The sequence below is a fragment of the Cantharellus anzutake genome (genome assembly GCF_015039405.1).
Source record: "Cantharellus anzutake strain C23 chromosome Unknown EI90scaffold_470, whole genome shotgun sequence".
Taxonomy (NCBI): Eukaryota; Fungi; Basidiomycota; class Agaricomycetes; order Cantharellales; family Hydnaceae; genus Cantharellus; species Cantharellus anzutake.
The window spans coordinates 12,481-30,683 of NW_024067420.1; the positions used below are offsets into that span (position 1 = coordinate 12,481).

At 52.6% G+C, this 18,203-nt stretch overlaps 3 protein-coding genes across 3 annotated transcripts; 2 read left to right on the forward strand and 1 right to left on the reverse strand.

Moving 5' to 3' along the window:
* Positions 1–1,079: 1,079 nt before the first annotated feature.
* On the reverse strand, positions 1,080–2,150 carry EI90DRAFT_3230801 (uncharacterized protein; the record flags this gene model as incomplete). The annotated part of the gene is made up of 1 exon (XM_039066498.1): positions 1,080–2,150. The coding sequence occupies exon 1, from the start codon at positions 2,139–2,141 to the stop codon at positions 1,080–1,082; it is 1,062 nt and encodes a 353-aa protein (XP_038907335.1). The 5' UTR covers positions 2,142–2,150.
* Positions 2,151–5,157: 3,007 nt separating this feature from the next.
* EI90DRAFT_3026401 (uncharacterized protein) lies at positions 5,158–6,333 on the forward strand (the record flags this gene model as incomplete). Its single annotated transcript, XM_039057941.1, has 1 exon — positions 5,158–6,333. One exon carries the CDS (start codon positions 5,158–5,160, stop codon positions 6,331–6,333), a length of 1,176 nt encoding a protein of 391 aa, XP_038907336.1.
* An 8,732-nt stretch (positions 6,334–15,065) lies between these two features.
* EI90DRAFT_3111278 (uncharacterized protein) lies at positions 15,066–15,806 on the forward strand. The gene has a single exon (XM_039062645.1). It carries the CDS (start codon positions 15,237–15,239, stop codon positions 15,726–15,728), a length of 492 nt encoding a protein of 163 aa, XP_038907337.1. The 5' UTR covers positions 15,066–15,236; the 3' UTR covers positions 15,729–15,806.
* Positions 15,807–18,203: the final 2,397 nt, after the last annotated feature.

The following is an 18,203-nucleotide window of genomic DNA, read 5'->3' on the forward strand; positions in this document are numbered from 1 at the left end:
AGATCCTGTCATAAGCTTTTTCTTGGTCTAGGGCGATTATGATCTTGTATTCTGCCTCGAGTACCAATCACCGGTCTGTAGTTTTCTATTTCCCTCTTGTCTTTCTTTTCGTAGAGGGTGCAGAGCCAGCCTTCTGATATTTGGGCGCAGGTTGTGCCCTTTCTTTCGATGTCGGTCGCGAGGAGGGTCGTCATGATGTTCAGACTCTGGTTTTCATTTTCCTTATCTTTCCATCTTATGTCTAGTTATAGTTTGTTGGATATGTGGGGCAGTGTTCGGTTTTGGATGTTGTTGAGGCAGTTCATTATGAGGGGTTCTCTCATTTCCTGTCAGTTTGTTAGGTCCCTGTATTGGACTGCATCGTAGTGCCTGTCTGCGATGTCCGACATTTCCTCTAGACGTGTATTCCAGGGGATCGGATTCAGGTATTTTTAGTTCAGTTATGGAGTCACAGGGTTGGCGTTCCTTTCCCCAGCCACACCAGTATTCGTTGGTTGTCGAGCTTAGGAGTTTTTTGTTTGCATTCGTGCATGCTTTTATTTTGTTTTGCTTTATTTTCTCGATTCCGTTGATTCTTTTTGTCAGGTTTCATATTTAGGATGGATGTTCTTGTGGGATACCCAGTCTACGGTGTGTAGGCTGTGTGGATGCTCTCAGGAACTGTCCTGGTTCTCGCAGAACTACCCGTTTTAACCCAATTGCCTAGGCCACGCTTGGCAATCGGGCACTCTTGGTCAGCTTGAGGTCGGCACGATGCATGCCCTGGTACCACCTGAGCTTTGTCATCGACATTGCCGGTCTGGGATATGTATTTCATAGGGATTGGGGCTTTTCTCGTTGTTAAATATTTTCTTTTCTCTCCATCTCGCTCTTAACCACTTTACAGTCATTGTATTCATATGCACAGTGCACCATCAGAGACTCATTGGAAGCGATCACTGACTAACTCCATTCGGTAAATCAAAGTCCCTCCCTCCACTTTGATCCCCCCCCCCACTGTTTCCTGACGTATCCATACTTCATCCCCTGAAAATACAAAAATTATGACAGAGTCATGTCCATCCATGCAATGTATACTGCTACAACTCCATCATCATGTCCAACATCTCCATCCCCTCGACTCCCTCCGCCATCTCGTCCCCAGCCTCCTCCATCCCTCCTCCAGTCTCCATCCCCCCCCCTCGCATCTCATCCACCAGAGGGAACGCCTCCTCCAGCGGCGTTCTCCATCCACTGCCCAGGAATGGAGTTTCATACTCCCCTCGTCCCTCTTGCGTCTCCATCATGTCCATCATCGAGTCTCGCTCATCCTCCATTCTGATCAGCCCCTCGGCGTCCAGCACTTCATCCAGCTCCCACCCTGGCGACATCCCAGGCACTTCCAGCGCTCCCGACAGTAGTTTCTCCAGCTCCGACCCTGGCGACGTCCCAGGCACTTCCTGTGCTCCCTCATCCACTCGTTTGCTTCTTTGTGACATCCCAGGCACTTCTCCTCGCCCCCCCCTTGCAGGCTGCCATGACAGGTCCACGATCGGTTCCATCCCTCTCGTTCCCTCCTCCTCTGAATCCCCTTCCCACACTGGAATCCTCCTTGGTCTTTTCGGCGCACCTGACCCCCCTCCCAGCATCGCTTCCAACTCGTCCTCCGTCTCCTCCTCCCGTTCCTGTCGCTTCCTCCCCCTCCTCCCCCCTCCTCCTCCCGTTCCCCTTTGGATGTGGGGTCCCCCCAGGAACCTTCCTGAGCGCTCCAGCGCCCCATCCACCAACATGTCCACATCCCCTCCTTCTCGCCCTTGGAACGTCATCTCCCCCACCATCAACTGCCTCAGCACCCAACCGTGTCCATGCAGATCCATCTGGAATCTCAGCAGTCGCTCAGCCTCTCCAGGTTCCAGGTGGTCGTGGTACACCCGATGCAGTGCTTCCCTCACTGCATCTTGAAGCTCTCCATGATGGTTCTCCTTGAGCTGAGCTCGCAGAGGTCCATGTCCCATCGGGTGCCCTCCCCCTACCATCCACGATTCATCACCATATGTAATACGATGACGATATCCACACTTACCTCCCATGGACGACGATCCACCCACCACCTCTTCCTCCTCCCCCTCATCCCCAAGACCCTGCTGCATCTTCTTCTGCATCTCCCTCACTCTTTCCCCCTCCACCCGCCTCTTCTCCATCAGTTCGTTCAACCGTTCGATCTCTGCATCGATCTTCGCTTGTTTCGAACCCTCCTCTGCAGCCAGTCGTTCCCTCTCCTTCCTCCCTTCCGCCACTGCATCCTCCATCCCAGTCACCAGCCGGTCCACCTCGTGGATGCTGCTCGCAATCTCCTTCAGACCTTTCTGCGCATCCTCAAGCGTCTCCCTCTGCTTCCCCTGTGTGATCCGTCTCCGCTCCATCGCCGCTGGAGAGCGTTGTGGCAGTCGTATCCCACTCTGAAATCCAAACTCTCCTTTGTGCCCTCTTGGCACAAAGGTATCCCAAAACAGCTCGTACCACGCATCCTCTTCACGAAAGGCTGTGATCGATACTGCCTTCCAATCTGGGTCCGCTCCAAGCCATGTGCTCTTGACTCCCTTTTGGAGCCCATCGAACCGCACGACGATCTCTTCCACCAACTGTAAATTATTAAACTATTAAAATTCATGCACATCCACACAGCGACCATCATACCTTGTTACCGTCCACTTGCACCTCATCCTTTCGGTACCTTTGACACAGGTACCTCAGTCTTTCCTCCCAAAACAATTCATGTGGGTCGCTTGGGAAGTAGTTGTACTCTCCCCTCGACCCTCCATGCCCTCGCAACTTCTTTGCACTGCTCTCCTCCTCTCTCGTCTCCAGGGTAGCCGCCACCTATCATATATGATGATCCTGTGAATCCCAAACCAATGTCACACATACCATCTGGAACATCCTTTCCAGCATCCTCAACTGGTCCAAAACCATCGACCCACTGTGGATCAGCGACTCTGGGCTCACCCACTGTTCTCATCATCGTCATCATGTCATATTTTGATGCAACGACAAACTCACCATCAACCTGAAGAAGCTCCATCCTTCTCCAACGATCGGACGTGGCTCCAGCAGGTTCCCAGCGAACCCTGCTGGCACGTACCTCGCCTCCTCCACCCTCTCCCATGGACACGTCCCCGTTGCAAGCTTCGTTCGTTGGCAAAGGTCGACCCATGCCACCGTGCTGGATCCCTTTGCAACCAGCCTCTCCTTTGTCATCTCTCCCCACCACTCCTGAGGGACGTTCGATGGCGTCCACTGGGACCTTCTCTCACCACGGGTCACCATCGGAATCAACTGCCACAGACAGATTTCTGTGGCAGCTGCAAAGAACTATCCACAAAGCGGTGAGCAGAAGATATCATAGAGATCATCATCGCTCACGTTGTGCATTCCTTGGTTGTGCCAAGGCTTGAACGCTATTCCCCTGTGTTCTGCACGGAACCAAGGTATCCGGTGCAGGATTCTGAACATCCGCCTCAGGGCGCCAGACTTCAGGCACGGTTTGATCGCAGACAGCTGTTTGTCGCTGTGGAACCGAGCCGTGAAGCTCCTCATCGCATCTGGGGTTGGGGGCGGGTCCTGTTCGAGTACGTCCAGCACCACGGGCATGAAGTCCGCCCATGTCAGAGGCGCTTTGGCCTGTTGAAGGTTATCCTCCAACAACCAGGATCGAAACATGATCCCGTCCTCAGAGACCTCTGCAATCATGTGGTTAGCGAATGCAATGCATAGTAGATATACTTACTCTTTCCGTATAACGCCACCAACCACCATGCATTGGAGGACGCATGGATCGATTGGATCTGGGTGGCTGACAGACCCTGGCATTCGTGCTCCTTGACCGGAAGGCCCTGGATATGCCCAAGCTCCACGGCGATCACCACTTGCAGCACAGCCTTGCGGTGCTGCCCATGGATGATCTGGATCGGTTTGTCTCCAGCCAAGAACCCGTTTGAATCCACCTCGATCGACTCGTCTGTGGGCAGGAGCCCAGCCATGGCGTACTGCTCGATGTCCTTTGTCACCATGTGGCCCCAGGAGCGGTGGTGCTCTGCCACCCAATGCCAGCTGACCTCACGGTTGTGTGGCAGGAGGTCCATTCTGGACAATGGGACCTATGAGAGTTGGAAGGGTTGGAAGAGAAACAAAAAAAAAGGGAAAAAACTTGACATGCCTTTGCAAACCCTTTGAATGATGCATGCTTCAATGCATCATACTCAGCCTGGGACATGGGGTTGGTGTTGGAGGTGGAAGGGTTAGAGGGGTTGGAGGTGGAAGTGTTGGAGGTGGAAGGGTTGGAGGTGGAAGGGTTGGAGGTGGAAGGGTTGGAGGTGGAAGCCATAACTGGAGGAAAAATAATGGGCAAGTGGGTCTTATATACCATTATTAGATGTGACTGTGATGATGATTCTGTGACTGTGATGGTGATTCTGTGATGTGATTCTGTGATGGTGATTCTGTGATGTGATTTTGTGATGTGATTCTGTGATGTGATTCTGTGATGTGATTCTGTGATGTGATTCTGTGATGTGATTCCCTATGAAAGGTGGCAACTCATATTGAAGGAAACGTGGCAGTGCTCCCACCTTATGCATCAAGATAAATTTTTCTTGATCACATGGTCAAGATAAATTTTTCTTGATCATGTGGTCAAGGCAGTGCATAATGCCATCAAGATAAATTTTTCATGAGCACATGATCAAGATAAATTTTTCTTGATCATGTGGTCAAGTTGGATGTCACACATCAACACACATGGCATCGATGAATAAATGATGGAGAAAATGGAAAAAAATCGTTACATCGGACTCAAGGTGCCTCTCTCACCAGGGATAGGAGTTTGCAGGGGATTTTACATGTGGTTAGGTTAACGAGTGGGGTTCCTGCTTACATATCCCCTCACTTGGTGCCACATGATCAAGAAAATATTTACTTGATCACCTGATTTGCAGATCCAAAAGGTATATAAAGGAGGGGATCCACTGCCTCTGTTTCCTCTTTACCACTTCCTCTTCACTCCCTCTACACGTGAGTTTGGGACCCCTTTGAGGGAGTCCATCGCTGACACAGGCTGCCCATAGGATGAATGCCCTTCCAAACGAAACTCTTTATGAAATCGCAGAGCATTGCACTGGCATGCTCCAGACCCTCATCGCACTTTCCCAGGTCTCCCAATGTCTCCATGCCACTGTTCAGCCACACATCTACAAGTCCATTTCCATCGGTAATCTTCATCGATTCGTTCGTACCCTCGTCGTTCGACCAGATCTGGGCACGTTGGTCCACAGGGCAGAGATAGAGTGGGACCATTGGGGTCAGCCCACAGTCGATCCAGAGGAAGTCGACTCCATCCAACGAGCTGGGGAAGAGATGGGTGTAGACCCTCTCGCCATCGCTGGGTCGTGCCATGCATACTTTGCGTTGATGCTCCATTTGGTCCCCAACTTGAGGGTCCTATGCGTTCGCATCCCAGAATCCCCTTATGTCTGGCATGGGCCAGGAGATCTGACCAAATGGGTCGGCCAAAGGATCCCTGCAGGCCTTCGTTCTCTGAGGGAAATCTCCCTCTTCTGGGATGGGTTCAGGATGGACGACATCATGCCTTTCGTTCGTCTCCCAAACCTCTCTACCATCTCGCTGTGTGGGTTCATCGTGGAGGACTGGCATTGGAGGCGAAATCATAGGAAGCAGTTCTCGTTCAAAAACCTCACCCTTCGTGTCTATGGCCATCCTGAAAGGGATGTTTATGGGGATGCAAGGGGTGTCGTTGACGTCGTCGGGATGGCTCGGTCACTCGAGGAGTTTGTGTGGGAGGATGAGGAGATGGAAGAGGGAGCGCTCCGGATGCTTGGATGGCACTCCAAGACTTTGAAGAAGCTGCTGATCTCCGTGCCATGGCAGACACGGCTATCATCGACGAGCTGGGAACCTCTCCCCCTTTCGGACTTCACATCCTTGAGATCCCTTGGGATCCCTTGTTCGTTCTTGCAGGATTCTCAGGGTGGACAAGTCGACCTGTTCAGCGTTCTTCCAGGGAGCTTGGAAGCATTGAGGCTGGACATGGACGATTGGAGTGGTGACGAGTCGGTTAGAGTCCTCATGAACCACAATTTGGAAAAGTGGAAGGAGCAGCGATCTCTTTGCCTCCCATTGCTGGAGGATATGGTCTGTGTGTTCGACTGGGTCGATGCTGGATCTGCAGGAAAACTGGAGGCAATGGGTTTTCGAGTGGAGCTGAGGCCGATGAGGACAAGTACAGCCCCCAGAGAGAGGCATCCGATGATTCCTAGCTTCATTGGGCTTCCATCCTGAGCCTGTTGCCATCACCTCTGTACATAATGAACCTCCAATTCTTCACAATAAATACATGGGCCCTTGCACATCGTTAAGGGGAGAGGAATGAATGAATGCATCGAATCGGTTGAGAATTGGAACCCTCTTGCCCATGCACTCATCCCAATATGCATGTCATGGGACCACATGAATACCTCGGTTTGAGCCAGCCTCAGAAAAGTTCCGTTGCAAGGAAGTCTTGGAATTTTAGGAAATTGTTATCGAGTTTCCCTGTGCATGGACCAACCCAATGGCATCTGAACCTTACCACCAGTGGAGGCTTACCCAAAGCCATTTGTTCCAGAACTTTTCCTTGACACGATGAAGCTGTTTGATATAGATTCCCCCTTGGAGTCTTTGCACTCTGGGGGTGCAACGAGAGGCTTGATTGGCAAAGGAAAAATCGTTCCGTTGAGTAGTTGGATTCGTTGCCAAAACGTTGGCTAGCCCTCTTCTTCCCTGAGTTTTCGGGGAGTCGGCCAGAATGGTTTCCTTCCATCCCAAGGGTTATACTGAGGTAAGATGTCGGTATTGGAGCGAACAGACCATTATATCTTAGAAACCAAACGAAAATAATTCATCCCAGAGAATTAGAAGGAGATACAAAAGGCCGATGTGCACAAGCAATCATGTAGGAGGGAAGATCACGAGTAAAGGTCCATATCGTCCTCATCTTCCTGGGTCCTTTGTGGTTCTCCGATGCCCAATGCGATCTGCAGCATCCTGTCACTCCTTCCTATGGGTGAGGGTGTCCGGGGCACCAGCACACGAGGGACAGGAAGGGTATCCACTCTCAGCGATGGGGATGCCCTCCGTGATCCCAATGGGGATGTCCTCTGCGATCCCAGTGGTGAAGGGGTGTATGTCGCCGACTTTCCCAACCTTGCCCTCTTGGAGCTCCGAGATGACACTGACTCGTCATCATAGTGCCTCTGCACCATCTTCATGCTGCGTTGGAACAACCCAGGATAATCCTCCTCCTCCTCCTCCCCCTCCTGCTCTCCACCCCAGGTAGCCTCTCCCGATGCGATCCGCCTCACATGTGTCTCGTCTGAGAACATGGCCCTCACGTACCTTGTCATGTGTGCACTTGCGACGGCATCAAAGTGATCTCCAAACACGGGCTCCAATGCACCGATCACATCGTTCTGGAACTTGTGGGGATCATGGGGAATCTGGCCCTCATGGGGATGCATCAGCTGGGTGGGAGGCATTGGCTGGCCCTCACGATCGGAAGGATGCTGGTGACGATCGGAAGGATCCTGGCGAGGTGCCTCCTGTTGTGACCTCTGCAATCGATCCATCTTTACCTGCTCCTGCTGTTGTCGCATCTCCAGCGCTTCCAGCTCTGTTGCTTGCACTGCCAACATCCCGATATGCCGTTCCTTTTCGGCCTCCATGGTCTCTATCACCTCCACCCTCCTCTTGTCGATCCGAACTGCCTCTTTCTCGGTACTCCTCATCGCCTTGTCGAGGTGATCGATGCTGGACGTCGTGGCCTCGAGGTCTTTTCTGGCCATTTCCATGGCCATCTGCCATTGTGGAGAGACTTGAGGAAGCGTCAACCCACTCGCAAATCGAAATCCCCCCCCACGCTGAGTCGATGGCACAAAGAAGTCGTAAAACATCGTGTACCATGCATCCGCCTCCTGCACCAGCCATTGCACCTGTTCTATCGATGCATCGTTCGAAAACAACTTCTCCCAACGTTTGTCCACAAGCTTATGGTAGTGAAGCACGATGTGCCCCAACAGCTGTGAGATGTGTGAGCGAGCGAGCGAGCGTCTGTGTGTGCATATGTTACCTTGTCTCCTTGCACGACCCTGCCATCTTTCTTGTACCTTTCGCATAGGTACTTGATCTGCTCGTCCCAGAAAATGTCCTTGGTGTTCTCTGGGAAGTAATTGTCATGGTTCCCTCTCTGGCCACCATGTCCATGCAGCTTCCTGACACTCTCCTCCCCTGGACCCTCCAATGCCACTGCGACCTGTGGTGGTGGTGTCAGTGCAAAGAAGAAAATGATACAGAGAACCATGACTCGCCAACTCCAACATGCCTCCAAAGATCCTGAGCTGCTTGACCACTGCAGATCCAGAATTCATCAGCGATTCCGGACTGACCCACTGTGTCAGGCTTGTCAGTCGATATCGCCCAATAGGATCATTCTGCTCACCATGTCTTTGAAGAACGCCCATGGCTCTCCACGTTTCGGTGTGGGCTCTAGCAGGTTGCCTCGAAAGGGCTTGGGCACGACCGCACCGCTCAAGACGATGTCTAGAGGACATGTCTCCGTGACGAGATCCGTCCTCCTTTCCACCTCGTCCCACGTCACCACGACCGTAGATCCCTTGGTCTTCAGCCTCTTGACGGTGATGTTCGCCCACGAACCAAGCTGCCAAGGCGTCCGTTCTGGATCTCCCACCGCAATGGGGATCAGCTGCCAGAGACATATCTCCGCTGCCGCTGCGTAGAACTTGCATGACGATGTCAGTAGGGGGGAGAGAGAGGGGAGTTGCACTCTCACGTTGTGCATTCCACGTGCATGCCAGTTGCTGAACGCTGTTTGACGCTTTTCATCTCGGAACCAAGGTATCCTCTCCAGGACCACAAAGATGTTCCGCAGCGACGACGACTTGAGGCATGGTTTGATGTTCGATAGCTGTTTGTTGCTGTTGAATCGTGCTGTAAACGTCGACATGGCATCCACAGAGGGACGTGGTTTGCGGTGGAGGGCCTCGAGGACGAGCGGTATGAGATCCACCCACTTGAGTGGGGCCTTCTCCAGTTGCAGGTTATCCTCGAGCATCCAGGAACGGAACATGATGGTGTTCGCCATGACGCCTGCCATCCATGTCAGCGCCCACATCTCGGGAAGAAAAGATGACTTGCTGTCATCGTAAACCCTGGCCAACCACCATGCTCCCTTTGCAGCATGCACTTGTTTCATCTCCAATAGGGACAGACTGGAGAGATCGCCTGCAAACTCCCTCTCATCGTGTCGCAGGAGTTGGAGATGACGTGCGATCGTCACCTCCATCACGGTCTTACGATGTTGCCCATGGATGATCGACACATCCCCACGCAAGAACCCATCCTTATCGATCTCAAAGGCTGCGCCATGGGGGAGAAGCACGCTCATGGCGAACAATTCCGTGTGGTTCAAGATGTGTGAGCCCCATGCTTCCACATGTCTCTGAACCCACTGCCAGTTTATCTCCCTGTTGAGTGGGTGCTGCTTCATCTGTGAGAGCCGAATCTGCCATCATATGAGATGTGATATGTGTGGCCACTGATGAGATATGGACCTACTTTTGCAGTTCCTCTCAATGCAGCCCCCTTGATTGCATCGAATTCGTTCATCTCCATGTTCACAGGCATGGACACTTGTGCGACTTGCCCAAGCTGGAAGGTGTTCAGTGGGGTTGGAGTGGCCATGTTGTGTGAGTGGGGGGAGATAAAAGTGGGGAGAGGACAGGGTTTTATACCAGAGTGGCTTGGTCATGTGCCATGATGTGTTTCAAATCACCTGATCAAGAAAAATTTATCTTGATGGTGGCAGTGCACAAGACAGAGGGTTGGGTTGAGGGCCTGGCTGTAACCTTTCACTGGTTTCACTGGTTTCACTGGTGCTTGTGTGTTTTTGCCCACGTGAGTTTTCGTGTGGCTCCTCAAATGACAAGTGGAAAAATAAGGGAAAAAAAAAATGGGGAAATGGGGCAAGGGGACGAACTGACTTTCCATGGACGTTCCACAGAGAGGAACGGGGATCACCATACATTGTTAGTTTGTTATCTTCTGGCAGCGCTGTCAGGGACTGTCAGGGATCGCTCATCATCGGATATCGCCCAAAAACATAGACAAAGTGAGGTTCCAACCCTCACCGATCGATCGGGAGAGACAGGATCAAAGGAACGAAACAAAGAATAAGGAAACACTCGGATCAAAGGGCCAGAGTCGGATCAGGATGATGCCTCATAGTCTTACGAGAACCGCTGATGGGGGGGAAACGATCCATTGATCTTCTGACTAAAAATACATGAAAGTTGGGGAGGCAACTAAGACAGGAATTTGTGGAAAAACCACATAATCACATGAGTGGCACCGTTCCTCCACTTCCGGTTCTGTCCATCGTATGGCTGTTTGAACCACTGGATCAGGTATTCCTGATCCAGTAACCTATCATCATGCATGTACTCTGCCAGTCCTTGGATCATGGCATCGTTCTCGAGGATCAGCCACATGATCTCGAACGCTATCCCCTCGTACAGGCATGCCTGGGCTGCATCGTGCAGTGGAGCGAAATCTGGGTTGAGGAGGCATTTGTAGCAGTAACCCCTGTCACCCTGGTTGCAAAAGTACTGCTTCTTCCATGCAAATGCTTGCTGTCCATTCAACTTCACCCTGATCCAATAGGCACACTTGTGTGACTCATGATCTGTGGAACGCTTTCCGATCGTGAGACATGTCAAACAATGCCGCTTCAGTTGTGGGAGGATCTTGAGCAGTGTGGGGGGAATGTTCAGCAGATGAACCGACTTCTTATGCTGCAAGGCGGAGTTGACGTTCAGGGAAGTCGATGTTTTTGCAAGGGGGACTGGGGCAGTGTGACTGGCAGTGGGTGTGGATGCAGAGGCTGGGGTGGGAGCATGAGGAGTGTGGGCAGGAGCAGGAGTGTGAGTGTGGGGAGCAGGAGGAGGAGGAGCACGAGCAGGAGGAGGAGCACGAGCAGAAGGAGGAGCACGAGCAGGAGGAGGAGGAGCACGAGCTGGGGCAGGAGCTGGGGCAGGAGCGGCAGGAGCGGCACCTCCATGCTTGTCTGAGAATATCCATCAGATATCGTTGGAAAGACATTGCATCGAAAGCCTTACCCAAAGGTGAGTTCCATGGCGACGCATCGTCATGGCTAGATTGGAAACATACACCACATGCAGCCACCGTGGTGCTCGACTTCTCCCTCAACTCCAAACACGTCACAGATCGGCCATCCATGTGATGGGATGGGAAGGATCTCAGGCACCTCATGGTGTCGTGCAGCATCTGCTTGATCGACTGGTGCCCTCCAAACGTGTCTGCATGCAACTTTACCTTCTGCTCCTCACTTGGCAGCAGCGTGATGCAGAGAGAGGCCTTTCCATCCCTTCCTATCCTACCGGAGCTCTGCATGTAGTCGGACATGCTCCATGGCGCTCCGACCATGACTGCAAAGCGCACGGATGGATAGTCGAACCCATAGAATCCAGCCTTGTTGAGACACATGAGGGCATGCAACCCACCCCTCCACTCGGCGAACCTATCCCGTCTCGTCGCAGCGTTGACGCTCCCACTGATCGATGGGCAGCCCAACGCCTCGCCCCACAGTGCACAATCTTCCTCGCTGACAAAGTATACCAATCCCCTCTCTCCCTGATGACGCACGAGACGATTCTCCATGACCTTGATGAACCTCACGGTTGCCTCCCTCCACCTCTGCTGCCAACCACGAAAGGCTGAATCGTCCCTTCCAGGCGATCTCCCAAGCTGCATGTTCAAGACCTGGTAGCAGATGTTCGGCCTCTGGGTGGGAGAACGGATGATTTGGATGGAGGTCCCAGGACTGAACTGTACCTTTACGGCCTTCCAGAATCCCTCCATGTGGTGAGGGGACATCGTGGCGGAGCAGAACATGACGGTGCAGTTTGGCAGCTTCATCAGCTGCATGATGGTCGCATTGTATGAAGACCTGAACGCCGAATCTTCGACCAGCCCATGGGCCTCGTCGAACATGACCGTCCCGAGTTTCCCAGATTTAGCCACTCCGCTCAGCCAGCTGGTGCATGCTTCGGAACAGAACGACTCCAGCGAGATGGTCACCACTCTCTCCATAGGATTCGGGTTCCGTCCGGATTCCCATTTCCCACATGTGATCCGGATCTCCTGCATCCTCCGCTGCATGTCGCCGTGGAGCACCTGGTATGGCAGCACCATCACTGCCCTCACGTCTGCAGGCCAACTGTACACTGCAAGCTGGAAAGGAAGGGTCTTCCCAGAGCCTGTGGCGGAGACGTTGACCAGGTGCACCTTGCGCTCCAAGAGCTTTTTGTAAACGTGGTACTGCGCAGGGGAGCGGAACGTTGCATTGGAATCCCTGAGCATGCTGCGAAGCCGAGCGAGGGAGTTGGCATCGTACTGGCTGTCGAGCGTGTCAGTGGGGATTTCTATGGGAATGGAGGGAGTCTCTTCTTCGAGATATGGGTTCGGGAGGTAAAGGTCATCGTCGTCCTCGTCCTCGCTTGGAGGCTGCCGAGGTTGCTGGGGCTGTGGGGGTTGCTGGATCTGCCGTGGCTGTTGGGGTGGTTGGATGCTCTCCACGAACACTCTGTCAGCGACCTTGTCCTCCAATGCCTTGATGAGATCTGGCACGATGCGAGTCGTCACGGACTCGTCGAACGCCACCTTCACCTGGTCGACGATCGCCTCCAGATCCCTGAGGCCAAATGAGCGAACTGGGGCAGTGCCAGCCAGCTCTTCGATGGAGGAGTCCCGACTCAGTATCTGGTCCATCGTGGCCACTCTTCCCTCCAAGTTGAGTCCGAGCACCTTGGCATGCCACAGGCGTGCCATGGCACGGAAGAGGGCGATGACACGGGGTGAGAGTCCACCCACCTCCTCCGGCTGCAGTCCATAAATCAGCTCAGAGGTGGCCGTTTGGTGCCCAGCCATGGCGTCCATCCCCGTCGTGATGTCATCATGTAGATCGATGATGCCAAGGTGAAAGTACCGACCCACTGCAGATGCCAGGTGTCGATAGGTGGACACGTTGAGTTTCACCCCTAGGTGGGCCTCGGTGTGTTTCTCCATGATGCTCGTCAGGTCAAAGGTGCACAGGGTGTGACCGTTGATGTGGTAGAAGAGGTAGTGATGGAGGACCTTTGCGGCATCGTCGCCCCAGAGGAACTTGCCAAACACTTCCTCTGTAGGGCGCACGTGAACGAGATAGCGGAGGAGCAGGTTGCTGAGATCGATGTGGGGAAAGCGTGGGATGTATCGCTCCACTCCAGCAGTGGAGTTTGTCTGTTTCGAGAATGTCAATAGTGGCTAGAGAGAGAGAGAGGGAGATTACCTTGTTATACCCGATGATCGTTGCAAGACCATCGGGGGTCATGAACAGGCTCCTGTGGACGTTCTGCATGTTTCGGAACAGGATGCCAAGGATCTCGGTGCCACGAGCTGGCTGTCCACTCCCTAGATGGATGAGGAAAAGCAGGCACATGTTGAGCTCCTGCGCCTTTCTCATCCAGTCTCCTGTCAACACAGCGTTCCATTTCACTTCCCCCCTCTCCCGTCCCAGAGCGTACTGGCGATCGGAAAGGAAACGAGTGATCAGGGCGAAACGATTGTCCCTGGTGTTGGTCAGGAAGGAATACCCAGGCATTCTGTTCTCCAGATCGTCCTTGCTGGAATTGTCGTAGATCTGTGTGTCTGCGCCTTGAGTGAGGGATTCCAACAGCGATGTGGCTTCTGCCATGACCTTCTTGTACATCTTTGGGATGTCCGCCAGGATCACCGTCTTGCCTTTGACCGCGATGGACCTGTGGTCTCGGCTCCATAACGTGCTTGGGAGTTGGCGCTCGCTGCCTGCGATGGTGGAGCAGTAAGAGTTCAGGGAGGTGACCACGTCGAATGGGGATGAAGTCCCTCGTCGAAGCCACTGTAGACAAAACTCCTGACAGGCCCTTTTTGTGATGAAGATATGAGTCAGAGATGACATAAAGAGAGCAAAGATCCTCACTCGAACAATGGGTCCATGGTCCTTGTCAGGGCTGCAGCCTGGATGTGGATCTCCTTTGCAGCGACGAGGCGCATGATGTGGGTCAATCCAGACATGATGGTGGTGACCATACGAAACGTGGAAAAGTTGCCCCCCTCCTCTGTGTTGATGCTCATGAGGATGAGGGACATGTGGACCGGGTCCTTGTCTCCAACCCGGGGAAGGGACGGAGGTGGGTGGAAGAAGATGGAGAGAAAGAGCAAGTGGATGAGCCTGTCCCACGATTCGTTCGTGTGGGAGAGCGGTGTGTTCAGTGCCTGCCAAACGTTCATTGCACATTGCTGCTGGTGCTCAGACAGGATCACGTGGATGGGCGGTGAGTCCAAGGAGCAGTAGCGAAGAACAAAGCAGATGACCTGTAGTGCATATGAGTGGTAGCGTTGGGTCGTGCTCTTGTTCTGTGGATAGGTGAACGGCCGGTGGGCGATATCTCTGTGGGGCAAGTGTCATGACGGTCCTGGATCCTGATGGTCGAGCTGCTCACCCTTCCGATGTGTTGATCCACCTCAAAACGAGAGGTGGCGTGTTCTCGACGATGCCCCGAATCTCCTTGAAATAGGGCACCACCCTCTCCTTGAAGCAGAGGAGGAGAGGCTCGTGTGGGAGAGCCACAAGTGCGGAGAGCGCCTTGTAGTCCTTCCCCTCTATCGTGCGTATCCAGCCATACTCCCTGTGGAAATTGTGGACCTGCTGGGCGCTGTCGGGAGCCTGGATGATGCCTTGACCCCACCCCCTCCTCCTCTCTTGCTCCATGAGATCCTCCAATGCGGCAGCATGATCGATGTCGGATGTGGGAGCGGTGTAGTTGGGGTTGACTGCCCAAACCTGGTGGTCCTTCTTCTCTGGAAAGACGACCTGAATGGGGGAGGACACGACATGGTCCTTGGGTGCGAGGAACGGGTGGGCCTTGTGGAAGTGGTTCCTGGAGAAGGAAGAGTACTGTTCGGCAGCCAGGTAGCACCCCTCGATGGTGCACACGTAGCCATCAAGGATAGGGATGGAGGCCACAGGGGCTACCTTCCTCTGTGGGTGGTGGATGTGCTGGGGAACTCGGTGACGTTGCAGGGCAGGATCGATGGAAGGGGGCAATCGAGACATGTGGTGCCGTTTTGCAACGTGGTTTTGGAGCGCACTCCTTTGGACTGCATGTCCACAAGCCTCGCACACGATGCAGAGATGTTCGGGGTCGATGCCTATCTGGAGCGTTTTGAAGTCTTCTTCGGGTTGGATGAGCAGGCGTCCAGAGGGACGGTGGGCAGTGGGTTGCGTTGGAAGGTATTCGTCATCTTGGATAGGGTCAAGGGGGCGGGTGGTGAGGGCAGGGGTGTTGGGGACCGTCGTGGCAGGGGATGTGGATGCAGATGTGCTGGTGGCGGTGAGGCGAGGAGTGCTGCGTGACCTGGAGGGCCTCGTGTGGGATACCTTGGCCAACCCCTTGAGTTGGATGATGTGCTTGTGGCGGGCAAAGTTGCGAGGATTTTCATGGGTGTATGTGCATTTGGGGCAGTGGAAAACACCATCTAGTCGGGAAAGGGTTAGGTCAGCGGTGATCCTTACCTCTGACTGATGGACTGTAGCCATGTGTGTCCTGCATTCGTTGGTGGTGGCAAACAAGAGTCGACATGCCTGGCACTCGAGATGGTCGCTGGAAAACATGTAAGGGAAAGATGATCACACAAGTGGATGATACTGACTCCTCATCAGAGGTTTCCTGAGCTCTGGATGTGTCTTTAGGCATGGGGGGACAGAGGACTGTGGTAGAGGAGGAGGAAGGGGGGGAGCTGGAAGAGCTAGAAGAGCTGGAATGTCCCTACCTTTATAGGGAGATGTTAGGATCAGGTGATCAAGTAAATATTTTCTTGGTCATGTGGGGCCAAGGGGGAGATCAAGTAGATATTTTCTTGATCACATGAGGTGGATACCAACCATTGTGGATTCCTTTAATAATCATGCCATGTTTATTGATGGACACCCATCACAGGGACAGCACGACTTCCTACTTGTGCCATTGCTGTTGCTTTTTTCCTCATTATCGACTTCACCTGTCTTGGTGCCACATGATCAAGAAAATATTTACTTGATCACCTGATTTGCAGATCCAGAAGGTATAAATAAAGATGGGATCGACTGCCTCTGTTTCCTCTTTACCACCTTCAGACCCCCCCTTCAGACGTGAGTTTGGGACAGCTTTGAGGGAATCCATCGCTGACACAGGCTGCCCATAGGATGAATGCACCTCCAAACAAAACTCTTTGTGAAATTGCAGAGCATTGCATGCCCCAGACCCTACTTGCCCTAGTGTCCCAATGTCTTCATGCCACCGTTCAGTCACACATCTACAAATGCGTTTTGATCATGGAAGGGAATCTTCATCGGCGATGAGCTGCAGAAGAGATGGGTGTAGACGCCATCTCTGGGTCATGCCACACATACTTTGCATTGCTGCTCCATTTTGGTTCCCAACTTGAGGGTCCTATGTGTCAGGGCAGACCTGCTTACCTCCACATGTCATATGGACACCCAGACCATTTCACATCTGACCTCCAGACCCAGATCACCACCCAGCCTCCCCCTCTTGCTGTGTTTCCCCTCTTGTCAAGTGGTTATGCATAGCGTGTGTGTATTAGCTTTCATATGTGAACATATACATTGAACCTCCCTTCACTGCCCAGTCCCACTGGAGTCGGTACCTCACACCTCTGGGGTCTTCTATTGAGACCGACCCCAGCCCTTCCGGCCATGACTCCAGTGGCAGCTCGTTGAAGGACATCCATCACAACCTGATAATGGTCCATGGCATGATTGGGCACAAGTTGATCATGCCATTGCTGTTTTCTCCTCCATTTTTCAGTATTATCACGTGCTGATGATGTTCCGAAAGCCATATTGATCATCTCCACCGGATGCAAGAGACCCTGAGTCAGTAGCTGCTCTCGTTCCCAAGTTATTCGATAAACACACTTGTGCCTTGTGCCCCTCTCCCATGTTTGCCCATTGTCCAACTTTGTTTCCTGAATAACGTCACGACAAGCGACCCACCTCACTCGGGGTTTTTTTCATCTTGTAGAGAAAATCCATACAGCCTTTGGACATTGATTTATTAAGAACTGGACAAGTACTGGCCAATGGAACGATAGGGCATGACTTGGCATGCTATTTTCTTTCCTCAATAACTGGGTGACCATGGTAGCTATTCACTCAGGGCTTGTTGCATCTTGTAGAGGGGATCTATACAGCCTTTGGATACTCATTACAACCTGATGATACCAACAAATGGATGAGTGATGGCCCATGGCATGATTGGGTACAAGTCGATCGTGCCCTACTTGTGCCATCACTGGTTTCTCCCCCATTTGTGAGTATTAACTGTTGATGGTCCAAAGGCCATATGGATATCCTATATTAGATGCAAAAGATTTCGAGTCCATAGCTACTCTGGTTCCTGAGATATTCAACAAATAAACTTGTGCCCTCAACTCGTGCCATGTTGGCACAATAGTCTATTTGCAATAACTCAGTCACCAGAGCAGCTATGAACTCATGGTTTTTTCCATCATGTAGGGGACATCCATACGGCCTTTGGACATCCATCACAACCTGATAATACCAACAAATGAATGAGTAATGGCCCATGGCACGATTGGGCACAAGTCGATCGTGCCCTACTTGTGCCATTGCTGTTTTCTCTCCCATTTCTCAGTATTATCAGGCCTTGTTGATGTTCCAAAGGCCGTATTGATAATTACCACCGGATGCAAAAGACCCTGAGTCAATAGCTGCTCTCGTTCCCGAGTTATTCGATAAATACACTTGTGCCCTTGACTTGTGTCATGTTGGCACAACTTTCTTTTTTTGATAGCTCAGTCGCCAGAGCAGCTATGAGCTCATGGTCTTTTCCATCATATGGGGGACATCCATACGGCCTTTGGACACTTATCACAATCTGATAATACCAACGAATGGATGAGCAATGGCCCATGGCACGATTGGGCACAAGTGGATCGTGCCCTACTCGTGCCATTGTTGTTTTCTCCCCCATTTC